The following is a 12979-nucleotide window of genomic DNA, read 5'->3' on the forward strand; positions in this document are numbered from 1 at the left end:
GCGTGGCCGTTTTTGGAGGCAGAATGTTGTCATCCTCTGTTGCGGTTACGGCTGAGTAGCAACAGTGCAAGTGAGCACTCTTCACCAGAACAAAGGTGATAAAAGCAGATGCTCCCCCATACACACTGGATTGAAAAACCAGGCTCTTCCATTTCTGAAGAATGAGAGAGAACTGCGACAACAGGCCTTTTGCTAGCAATTAGGGCTGAGCACTACCAGTCCAGTCAGCACTACAAGGCTGTAGTTAGCTTCTCCATGTCAGAAAAGTCAGTCCAGTGTAGATTATTGTCATGTCTTACTATATGTCAGGGGCCATTTTTGTTGAAGAATGTGTTATTTTCTCAGTAGAGGAAGAGGTGGGTTGCTTTCTCCTGAACATTTTGCACTGCAATCCACCATCTTGCATACCCAAAGCTTTGTGGGTGGCCACTGTCTTGTCTCATGACGGGAACAAAACAAATATGGGGAAGGTCAACGTTTCCACAGGGTGTGAGTAAAGGGCATATGCAGCTGCCCTGAGAGTGAACACGGGGAGTGAAAAGGGGCTGAGAACAGCACAATACAGTCTGTGGCTTCTTCCTCTGATTAGGACACTTTTACTCCACTACATCTTTACATAGAAATGAGCTGTTTGCCACTATGAAATGTGGAAAACATCAGAAGGTGGAGCAGTAAGTTCCTGTATTCCATTATGTTATGAGCTCATTTGAGTTATAACAAAAAGGAACTGGTTCTGCTGCTTCAGCCACAATTCTAAGGACACAGAGGAGAGGAGCAGCAAGAAAACCTTCAGCATGTTCCTTCTGTTCTTCATTTACTTTATTCAGAGTAAGTAAACGTTCAGATATATTACTTAGTACACATCCGGTTTATAGCTCCAAATATTATTTATTGGAAGAGACACGGGGGCACTTTTGGAAGAAAATGTTGTTTAAGTAATTTTACTGTTCGGTTTTTGTTATTCCAGACATTGAATGTGAAAGGATGTTAATGCTTCAGCCTGGATCATCTGTGACTATTCCATGTCCCTATGGTAATGAATATGACAAACACAGGAAATACTGGTGCTATCATGCTGGAGGAGATTTCAATAGCTGTAAGATTCGTGCTTATGCCAATACGACAAATGATAAATTAGTAGTCACTGACTCCCCAGTTCAGAGTCTCTTTACAGTGACAATGAGAGATCTGCAGGATGGAGACACTGGAAAATACTGGTGTGTTGTGGAGATTGACATGGGGGCAGATCTTAATGAAGCCATGTTTATCAAAGTCAAATCAGGTAATAATTTAAAAACAGCAAATATTACATACTGTAAATGATGTTTCACTGTAGTGAACCCAGGCATTCTTTCTAAATCACCCATGTCTGTGTCCAGAACCTGATCTGTCTGTGGTGAAGAGTAGTGTAACTGGTCAGGAAGGAGGCAATGTCAGTGTCCAGTGTCTGTACAGTTCTCAGCATCAGAAAGAAAAGAAGCAATGGTGCAGATCTAAAGACGAGAGGTGCTACACAGTGGGGAGGTCTAAGACATCCCAGAATTCATTAGTGCAGCTCAGTGATGATGGAATAAGGTCCTTTACTGTGGAGATGAGTGAACTGAAGAAGAGTGATGCTGGCTGGTACTGGTGTAAATCTAAATATCTACAGATTCCTGTTCATCTCAGTGTCATCGATGCACCTCCAGGTACGACCACATATGATAATTTGATTTCAGGAATTTCCTTACAAAGACTGGTGAAGTTTTTTAGGATTTGGGTTAAATCCTTTTAACCCCAAAAATGTAACGTGCAAAAAGTCAAGAAACCCTCTGGTTTAAACAGTAATCATTTTCTTTAATGACTCTTTTTTATGTTATGATTATGTTAACGTTATGATGGTACAGTGCCTTGTGAAAGTATTCTGCCCCTTGAACTTTTCAACCTTTTGCCACATTTCAGGCTTCAAACATAAAGATATAAAATTACATTTTTTTGTGAAGAATCAACAACAAGTGGGACACAATCATGAAGTGGAATGAAATTTATTGGATGTGTCAAACTTTAACAAATAAAAAACTGAAAAGTGGGGTGTGCAATATTATTCGGCCCCTTTACTTTCAGTGCAGCAAACTCACTCCAGAAGTTCAGTGAGGATTTCTGAATGATCCAATGTTGTCCCAAATGACTGATGATGATAAATAGAATCCACCTGTGTGTGATCAAGTCTCTGTATAAATACACCTTCTCTGTGATAGTCTCAGGGTACTGTTCAAAGTGCAGAGAGCATCATGAAGACCAAGAAACACACCAGGCAGGTCCAAGATACTGTTGTGGAGACGTTTAAAGCCGGATTTGGATACAAAAAGATTTCCCAAGCTTTAAACATCCCAAGGAGCACTTTGCAAGATCATATTGAAATGGAAGGAGTATTAGACCACTGCAAATCTACCAAGACCTGGCCGTCCCTCTAAACTTTCATCTTGAACAAGGAGAAGACTGATCAGAGATGCAGCCAAGAGGCCCATGATCACTCTGGGTGAACTGCAGAGATCTATAGCTGAGGTGGGAGAGTCTGTCCATAGGACAACAATCAGTCGTACACTGCACAAATCTGGCCTTTATGGAAGCGTGGCAAGAAGAAAGCCATTTCTCAAAGATATCTATAAAAAAATCTCATTTAATGTTTGCCACAAGCCACCTGGGAGACACCAAACCTGTGGAAGAAGGTGCACTGGTCAGATGAAACCAAAATCAAACTGTTTGGCCACAATGCAAAATGATATGTTTGGCGTAAAAGCAACACAGCTCATCACACTGAACACACCCTCCACACTGTCAAACAGGGTGGTGGCAGTATCATGGTTTGGGCCTGCGTTTCGTCAGCAGGGACAGGGAAGATGGTCAAAATTGATGGGAAGGTGGATGGGGCCAAATACAGGACCATTCTGGAAGAAAACCTGTTGGAGTCTGCAAGAGACCTGAGACTGGGATTTATCCTCCAAGACAATGATCCAAAACATAAAGCCAAATCTAGAATGGAATGGTTCACAAACGTATCCAGGTGTTGGAACAGCCAAGTCAAAGTCCGGACCTGAATCCAATTGAGAATCTGTGGAAAGAGCTGAAGACTGCTGTTCACAAACACTCTCCATCCAACCTCACTGAGCTCGAGCTGTTTTATAAGGAAGAATGGGCAAGAATTTCAGTCTCTCGATGTGCAAAACTGATAGACATACCCCAAGCGACTTGCAGCTGTAATTGCAGCAAAATGTGGTGCTACAAAGTATTAACGCAAGGGGCCGAATAATATTGCACGCCCCACTTTTCAGTTTTTTATTTGTTAAAGTTTGACACATCCAATAAATTTCATTCCACTTCACGATTGTGTCCCACTTGTTGTTGATTCTTCACAAAAAATTACAATCTTATATCTTTATTTTTGAAGCCTGAAATGTGGCAAAAGGTTGAAAAGTTCAAGGGGGCCGAATACTTTTGCAAGTCACTGTAATTATACGGACACCTAGTGACCTGCATGTGTCAGAGATTCTGTCCTTATTTTAAAGATGCTATTTCACATTCTGTTAGTAACTGTCACACTAAAGCAACACAATCTCAGACCAAAACAAACACTTAAGCCAAAATTCAGCCATATCTCCACCCTCCCATCCAACAGACGAGCACAATGATGCTCAACAACAAATCATGTTTATTCCAGCCAGGCATTCGTAAAAACAGACATGTAACATTTAGCCATCGGGTTACTCACTGAGGAGTAGAAATGCCAGTTCAGAATCATGGTGGAGGCCTCCAACAGCTTTGCTTTGACACCTACTTTGGTCCAAACAGTGCCTTAGACCATGGTCCAGAATAAAGAACTTTTAAAGAAAAATTTGGTCTGATCTAAAGAAATGGTCTCTGTCCAGATCAAACAGAGCTAAGTTCTGGTTTATGTGCAGTGTGAATACACATTTGGTTTGAACATTTAGACAAATTCACTGACTTTACACCAAAAAAGTGTAGGAAACATGTAAAACCTTTAATTTAACTGTAAATGAATTACTATCACTTTCCTTAAGACAAAACAGTATCATAATTTGATACAAACATTTTAGTCATGTTTCAATGTTCAATCAAACGAGCAAGCAATTAAATTTTAATTTAAGCACTTTTCAAAACACAACATCATCTCAAAGCTACTTTAAAGAGATCTGGGTAATGGTGGCAAGGAAAAACTCCCCAAGAACACGAGGAAGAAACCTTGAGAGGAACCAAGATCCATAACCCATCCTGTTAGCAGATTGTTTATCATTTAAAGCATTGTATTTGTTAACTGACAACTATGTACATGTAAATAAAGGCTAATAAACGGACACTAAAAATGTATTTTATGACATGAATACAAACACACATCAAAAACTGAACTAGCATAAACCTCACTAGCATGTGCTAGCTAACGTTATTTTTTTAATTACTTGCTAAATTGCTAAAGAAAGGTTAGTAAAATTAGTAGCGTCAGCTGCAGCATAAATGAAGTATTTAGCAACTGGTTCTCAGCAGAATGACCACATAGGTTTCTGTGAAAAAAATAAAGTGCCGTTTACACAAGCATGGTCAGAGCACTTCACCACAAGACTGTGCAGATAGGGCTAACTGTGGTAGAAGGGTACTGTGTATTCCAGGAGGATTCTATCATATACTTAATGTAATCTGTTCCTCACCCCATTAGGTTTAGATAACACAGCTACTTCCTTCAGCTGTATCAAATCACATCTTTCATTTTTGGGACTATTTCTCTGCACTTCACCTTATAAACGCCAAACAAGAGGTCAAACCCAGCAGGGTCTAAACAGGCCGTTTTGCTTTGGCTTCCACTTTAGAGGCCAGACTGTTGTAGCTTAAGCTGTAATGAAGCAGGAAAATGATTTGGACATGATTTCATAGCCTCCTCTTACAAAACCTCATCCACAGTCTATTTTAGATGCACATATATTTAAACACAAAATAGTATAGCACCTTTGTGTAGACTTAAAGGGTCCAGTTTCTCACATGTTTGTGTGCGTTAACTATGTATAAAACTCAGTGAGAGACAAAAGAGTGCAAAATACAGACAGATTGAAAGAGTAATAATGAAAAGAAAGAAACAAAACTAATAAGAGAGAGTGAAAGAGAAGGAAAAAGAGTGCAAGCGTGGAGACTGAAAGATTATGACAGAAACAATGTTAGAGAACAGAGGTAAGGAGGAGTGAAAGAAGAGTGATCAGAGAGAATGGAAAAAGAAATGGGGAGAAAAAAACACAAGTGTACAGGCAGTGAACGAATAAGAGAATATTAGTGACAGAACAGAGGAATATAGGAGTGAAAGAAGAGAGAGAGCAAAGAGGGAATGAAACAGTGATGAGGAGAAAAAATGGCAGAAAGAGCACAAGAGCGAAGATGGAGATGAAACTAAAAATTGAGAGGAAAAAGTAATAAGAAAACAGAAAGGTAAAAAATACACGAGAATGGTGTGAGAAAGCTCAGGCCTTGCAGTCTCTAATAGTCTGAGTGGCTACTCTTTCACAAACCACAGTTTCCTGTTAAAGAGCTGCTTTCACACAACTTCTCTGTCTCTCTCGGTCTCTCTCTCTCTCTCTCTCTCTCTCTCTCTCTCTCTCTCTCTCTCTCTCTCTTTCTCTCTCTCTCTCTCTCTCACACACACACACACACACACACACACACACATATACATACACACTCACACACACTCAGAGCCTCAACACCCTGCTCGGCCATTGCTCCAGTCAACAGCCTTCAGTGCAACACTGTGAGAATGAACGCGTTAGGGATCACTGTCCTTTTACTGAACGTTGGTGCCGCTGGTAAGACCTGGTTTATTTCTTTGTGATTTGATTAGATTTTAAATTAGATTACATTTATAATAGAACATTTTCATATCTCTTCATCTCTGAAACAGTCAGTGTTGTAGACACCAGTGTCTGGTCAGTTTTAAACTTTCTGTGGTCAAAAATGATTAAAAACATATTTACAAAAATAGATTTACTTTTTTCTCACAGTTTCAGAAATTTAGTCGGTTCTGTTAGTTTTGCGGTTCCTCTGTACCTTAACTGACATACGATGATTCGGTTACTGACATACACCCCCCCCCCTCCCCCACCACCACCGTCAACATTTTGTAAATATAATTTTATGAAATGAAAAACATAGTACAATATTATGATATGTATTGAAACATTGTGGATATTTCATTTTAAATATTTCTCTCAGTTTTGTAAACCAACATGGAAATAAGTCAAATTTAATACTATGAGAATTATACGAATAAATGTAATCCATAAAATAAAATTAAAAAAATTAATTTGAATGAAAATGGAAATCACCTAGAACTGTTTTTACATAATTTACATTTTTGCTTCAAATTATAAAATTAATTAGATAACTGTATGATCTCAGAGTTTATATATATTTAGTGTATTTCATGATTATTTTATAATTATGATAACAATAGAATTTATATCTGGATAAAAACTGTGTAGGAAAAATATGAAAAACTGAGACTGTCTGCAGTTTATCATGTGAATGCCTAAAGAATATTTTACAATCTCTTTGTCAAGAATTGTAATGTACTCATTTTAAAAAAAAGGTCAGTTGTAATGTTGCTTAAGAAACATCATGCGCAGAAACCCAAAAATATTTTTACTTTTTTTTGTTGCGCTGGGCTGTGTATTACATAATAAAGGTTTAGCAAATGTCTATTGTGTCTTATATGAACAATTCAGTTAAAAACATATACATTTAATGTTACTCAGAGAGTTGAAAATTGAATTTTAAAACATAAAATATAATTAAATTTATTGTAATTACATAATCCTTATATATATTTGTATACAGACATTTTACATATGTTTGTGTACAGAGAGTAAAGGATCTAAGGAAATTTGAAACTTTTTTTCAGCCGCTATTGAAAACGGAGGAGTGTGTTATATTCTGGATGGGATTCTGGTCATCTACGGCATTATTCTGACCATCCTCTACTGCAGACTGAGGGTGAGTCCATCTTCATTTACAGCTAGTGGTCAAAGCACTGTTCGTATTAAACATATATTTACATATTTTAACATTTTTAAATCAGAAACACAGAATCCTAACAAATTTTGGATTTAGTTTCTTCAGTCTTAAAGGTTCAGTGAGAAAAACAGCCTGCTCCTTTCTAAAGGAGAAGCTAGGAAATGGTTGTGTAAAAACGGAATTCTTTTTTGGTTCATGAAGTCGCACAGATGCACAAAGCGGACTTAAGGGAACTTAAGGTTACTGTTCCTTTAAAAAACCAAAACAGAAGCATTTTCAATAGAAAGCTTTCAGATGATGGAGGCACCACTGACTTACTGACAACGACACAGGCAAAAGCAGCCTTTTTACGGTCAGTATCTCTGTATGTGTGAGTGTGTGTGCGTGTGTGTGTGTGTGTGAAGCAGCAATCATGAAATAGGGTTGCACTACCACCTAGTTCTTTTTTTTTTTTTTTTTTTTTTTTGCGTATGTCCGATGACTTCATCTGCAGAAAATAACATGCTGCAATATGTCACACGTTGCTCCTTTTTAACTTGAAAGTTATACTCAAAATATAGCAGAACACTTTGTGAACATTGATGTGAGAGTGTGAAAGAATTGAAGGGCGGCTTGATGGTCCTACAGGTAGTGTCTCTACTGCACAGCTGCAGGGGCCCGGGCCCTGGGTTCGATGTTTTCCTCGGTCTCTGTGAGGTGTTAGGTGTGTTCTTCCTGTGACTACGTGGGTTTCCTCTGGATGCTCTAGTAGCCTTCCACAGTCCAAAAGACTAGGTGGATTGGCGGAGTGGAATTGTCCACAGGTCTGAGTGTCAGTTTGAATCACTCTGATTGAGTGAGTGAATAGGAGAGTGGTGTAGGTGTGAGCGTGTGTGACTGGATGGACGTGTGATGTCCTGTGATGGACTGGCACCTTATCCAGGGTGTGTTCCTGTTTGATTCATTGAACCACTGAGTTCACAGTTAGTGGTGAGTAGATAAAGGAAACAGAACTATGAATATAAACTCACCCTGAGTTACATTTATGGCAGAGACTGCACTGTGTGGCCAAAAGTTTGTGGACACAAGTCATCCAAAAACTTCTTCTGGTAACATTCAGCTCCATCACTTCCCCTTTCACACAGTAATAGCCTCTGTTCTTCTGGGAAGGCTTTAGACTTGATGTTAAATCATTTCTGTGAGTATTTGATGGCATTCAGACATGACTACTGTAGAGCGGCCAGGTACATAATATTAGTTGCTTAAGATCTGAATCACAAAATTCACTCGCAGCTGCTACAGAGCATCTCATGTTATTTCATGCGTTTCTACAGAGATTCTACACAAATTTGAATGTCTGTGTCAACAGAAGGTGTCTAGAAATATCTAGAAATATCTGGACATATTGTGTTTTTCTTCATTATATATTATGTATTTAAAGATATGTTTTAAGCCCAAACCTTGGGAATTATAATCTTAAATAATGCATTTGATTGAAAACTCTATTTTGTGTGTTTTTATAGTGTGTATACTATTGTAAACAACAATAATAACAACCCCATTACAACAATGATAATAATGACTATTGTGCTTTGCAGATGCGTGGAAACACAAGCAACCAGGCAGAGGTAGGGACCCACCCTTTTAAAAGGGTATCTATTTAATCTTTTGGTCTATGTCCCCACCGTCTGTTCCTCACTTCCTCTGTGAGGCTGTGTGCTCTTGGTTCTGCTTCCTGTGTGAGTACTGACCACTAACAGATATTTATATACACACACATATACACATACCTCAGCGTTTCCACAGAACTCCACAACAAATATATGGCTGCTCTCTAAACTCAGAGAGAGCATTAAAAAGACTGCGCTTTGTTACCTACTTATGTCGCCATTCTGTCTGAGATCATCCCAAAATAACACTCCTTTAAAAAGTTTGGAGATAGAAACAGGAACTGATGCTTGTTTTTTGATAGGAAGATGACACCACTTACCACAAAACTGGAACAAGACACGCCACATAGTCTTGAGAAACTTTGGTCACAGAAATATTTTAATCAAACTTTTTATTTTCTCTCTTAAATTAGGAGAAACAAGGAGAAGGCATCTACCAGGTAAGTTACCAGTACAGAAAAAACCCAATTCCCAATTTATTGTTGTCATCAAGTCAAAATCTCAATAATTCCACTGTTTTCATACAATGCTGGCTTTTACGACATGTGAACACTTAATGACAAATGAACAAGTAGAAACAATCCAAAAATAAAAGCAGTTCCATTCAAATACATTTATTTTATTTCATTATTTCCACAAAAAAATTCAAAGTCATTCAGTGTGGTCTGGTGTGATTAGCTCTGTCCTACAGAAATGTCTCAACCAGAATGGTTCACAAAAGAAGCAGGCATTTGAAGATTGTCTTAAGTTTTAATCTTTCAGAACATGTGAACACTGTACTGTCCAAAAGATTTAGGCACCCAATCAATGGTCACTGCCATTTCCCTCTACTGGCTACGTCTGCCTCAGTCTCACAATGCTAGCAAGCTTGCAACGGCAGGCTAATTGATTGTTTATTAGCCTGTTTGCTATATATTTTTATTGTCTATTTTATTGCTATATAATTTTATTTATTTATTCTCTTTGGAAGTGGAATATTTAATCTAACCTCTTGAGAAATATTCCCTAAAAAATAAATAATCTGAACTTGGTGGAGTTTAAGTAAATTAAATGTAAAGTCTCAAATTTAAGCCCAAAGTGTAGACAGCTAACTTCAGCCCAAAGTTTACTTCTCCCTCAGCTCTGTTCCTAATATTCAGGCTTGACTTTGACTTTAACTTATCTAGCTAAACCAGGGGTCGACAACCCGCGGCTCTTTGATCCCTCTGATGCCCCTCAGCTTTTGAAAATAATTAATGAGTATTTAATTAAAATGTTTTTAATGTTAGTTCGTTTATTTTCACAATGTAATTATATGACGATTATGGCGATCTTGTAACATCTAAAATATTTTAATATTTGAAATATTTTTGTCGCTTTTAATATACGTCACAACTTCTAACGTGCGACACCCGCTAGTGTGCGGTTTCTTGTACTTTTTGACAGCTGACTGCATTTTTGTTTGCTGCCAGTGGATAATTTAAGTTGGGCGGGTTTTTTTCCCCATTACTACAAGGACTCAAATAGCCATTGAGTATTTTACATAACCGTCAACACAACGTCTTTTTCCTAGTTAAAAATGTTTTTTTTTTCATTACGACGAAGACTCAAATACACATTAAGTTTTTTACTTAACCGTCAACACAACATCTATTTTTCGGAGTTAAAAATATTTTGTTGCGTGCAGAAATGTTATTTCATTTTCTCAGCAGTCGTTCATTGATTTCATAAATGTAACACAGTATAGTTTGTTTATACACAGCACAAAGGCAAAAATAACCCTGTTTTATAATATGAAATAACCCAGTGTTATTTCATTTAGAGTTTCAAAAGGGTTTTGTGGCTCCCAGTGTTTTCTTTACTGTGTGAAATGGGTCCAAATGGCTCTTTGAAAGGTTGCCAACCCCTGAGCTAAACTAATAAATTCTGCTTTGTGGAATAGCCCCTGCTTCCCAAATAAATAAATAACAGAACAACAGTTTGAAGAAGTACTTTACATTCTTAAGGAAACAAACATGCCAGTAAACACAGAGAGCGAAACTGAGGTCAGCAATAAGTATTGAGGAAATGTTCATATGTTGTATGATATGTCGGTAATGTAATTAGTGTGACAGGCCTATCCATATATCATAACTATAATATGTAAAATATTTGTTTAATGAAATCTGGTAATGAAGATTTAAATATAAGACTAATATATTTCTCTCTCTCTCTCTCTCACACACACACACACACACACACACACACACACACACACACACACACACACACACTCACACACACCACACACACACAAACAGGGTCTGAAGCCTCATGCTCAGGACACCTATGAGACCCTCAACGTGAAGAAGAAGGGATTTGCGTAAATGATTCCACTGCTTTTTTTTCTTCCCCACTATTTACTGAGAACTGTTCCAATAATAATACTGCATTCATGCTTCTGTTTTATATGCAATGTTTAAGGTATTTTAACTTTTGTTTTTATATAATGCTTGTTTTAATAGTTAATAGATTCACATATTACTAGAAACTAAAACTAGACTTTTTACATAAAAAGATTCTCTAGATTAGGAATATTTTGCAGGTTGCTTGCCTGTTAGATGCATAGAATTCATTTTAAAAGGAAGTGGAAATGATAAATGTACAGTGAAAATATTGCATTGATAAACTTACATTAACTTAATAAACATAAAACCTTTAAAGAAAATACATTTCAGAAGAGTCTGTCTGTGTGTGGGACTGACTGAAATAAACGCTATCAGGTGCACAAGCAAAACCATAACAACCATGGGAGATTATAGCAATACCCTATAGAAAATCAATAAAAGTATATATTTACAGTATTCTGGGACATTGGAGAATTTGATTGCTCTCAGCCACAAAAAGGTTTCTGAGGTCAGGCCCAGAGAAGATCACTGTGTTTATATTCTGGACTGTCGTAAATATATACAGTACATTCATCGACGTTTGCAAGGAATGTAGTGCCAGCATGCGGCCACTAGATGTCGCTATTTTACAGAGGAAAGAGTATTAGCACAGGTTATAGTGCTTTGTTCATTCATTCGTGCTGTAAACGCTTATTGAGTTCAGGGTCGCGGTTGGGCCCAAGCCTACCCGGAATCACTGGGCGCAAGGCAGGAACACACCCTGCATGGGTATTTTTTATAAATGGACCATTGATACTCACATTGGTCTTTGCACTACTGTATTGCGGCACATATTCCCTCTGTGATTATTTGCTCTCTGTCTCATCCGTTTTAAGCAGTGCCAGGTTCACCCTTTTGCTAGATCTCCCTCAATCTCACAAAGCTAACAACTGGGCAAGAGAAAACTAGCACATGAGAATAGCGAGAGAAACATCTGCCCAGCTAGATAGTGATACTGAAGTATGTAGAATAAAAAACCTTTGTGCAAAAAAATAAAAATAAATATATATATACCAGTCCGAATTGAAAATGATTAGAAAAAAAAACTTTGGTTTGGGTGTAAAATTAAAACAGGTTGCAAATTCAAAACCTGTTGAAAAGCACTAAATCATTCAAAGACGAGTGGAAACTGTTACTGCAGCAAAAGGGAGGTGGCCTCTTTATTCCCTTGAAAATGTTTATAACCTAAAAAATGGTGTGACCAGACATTTGCTGAACCCTGGGGTCTATTTGGACACTAGTTTCAAAGAGGTATGGGGTTTTATTTACAACAACTTATCCGTGCAGGTTTAACTGTGAGTGATTTGCATCAGAACAGGTCTGTCTGGTCCTCCAGCTATTGGCAAACACAAACACGTCTGAAAAGTTCACGGTCTTTAGCACGCATCTAAATCCACCACCATCTTGAACTTTTTTTAGGACCTGTTCAAAAGTTTAGAAACATCTTTTCAAATGACAGGTTTGATTTTGTAAGTGAAAATAAATGAGCATAACATCCATAGAGGACATTGTACATTGTGCTCTAGATGAAAATATTTGCGGCACGGTAGTGCCGGTAGTGTCGCAGTCACGCAGCTCCAGGGGCCTGGAGGTTGTGGGTTCGAGTCCTGCTCCAGGTGACTGTCTGTGAGGAGTATGGTGTGTTCTCCCGGTGTCTGTGGGTTTCCTCCTGGTGACTGTCTGTGAGGAGTATGGTGTGTTCTCCCGGTGTCTGTGGGTTTCCTCCGGGTGACTGTCTGTGAGGAGTGTGTTCTCCCTGTGTCCGCGTGGGTTTCCTCCGGGTGCTCCGGTTTCCTCCCACAGTCCAAAAACACACGTTGGTAGGTAGATTGGCGACTCAAAAGTGTCCGTAGGTGTGAGTGTGTGAGTGAATGTGTG

The 12979-nt window shown here is 38.2% G+C and overlaps 1 protein-coding gene across 1 annotated transcript; it reads left to right on the forward strand.

Moving 5' to 3' along the window:
• Window positions 1-722: 722 nt before the first annotated feature.
• On the forward strand, window positions 723-11367 carry LOC136675608 (polymeric immunoglobulin receptor-like). The gene is made up of 7 exons (XM_066652248.1): window positions 723-828; window positions 968-1282; window positions 1380-1688; window positions 6935-7026; window positions 8625-8654; window positions 9110-9136; window positions 10976-11367. Exons 1-7 carry the CDS (start codon window positions 795-797, stop codon window positions 11039-11041), a joined length of 873 nt encoding a protein of 290 aa, XP_066508345.1. The 5' UTR covers window positions 723-794; the 3' UTR covers window positions 11042-11367.
• Window positions 11368-12979: the final 1612 nt, after the last annotated feature.

This window comes from Hoplias malabaricus, chromosome X1 (assembly GCF_029633855.1).
Source record: "Hoplias malabaricus isolate fHopMal1 chromosome X1, fHopMal1.hap1, whole genome shotgun sequence".
Taxonomy (NCBI): Eukaryota; Metazoa; Chordata; class Actinopteri; order Characiformes; family Erythrinidae; genus Hoplias; species Hoplias malabaricus.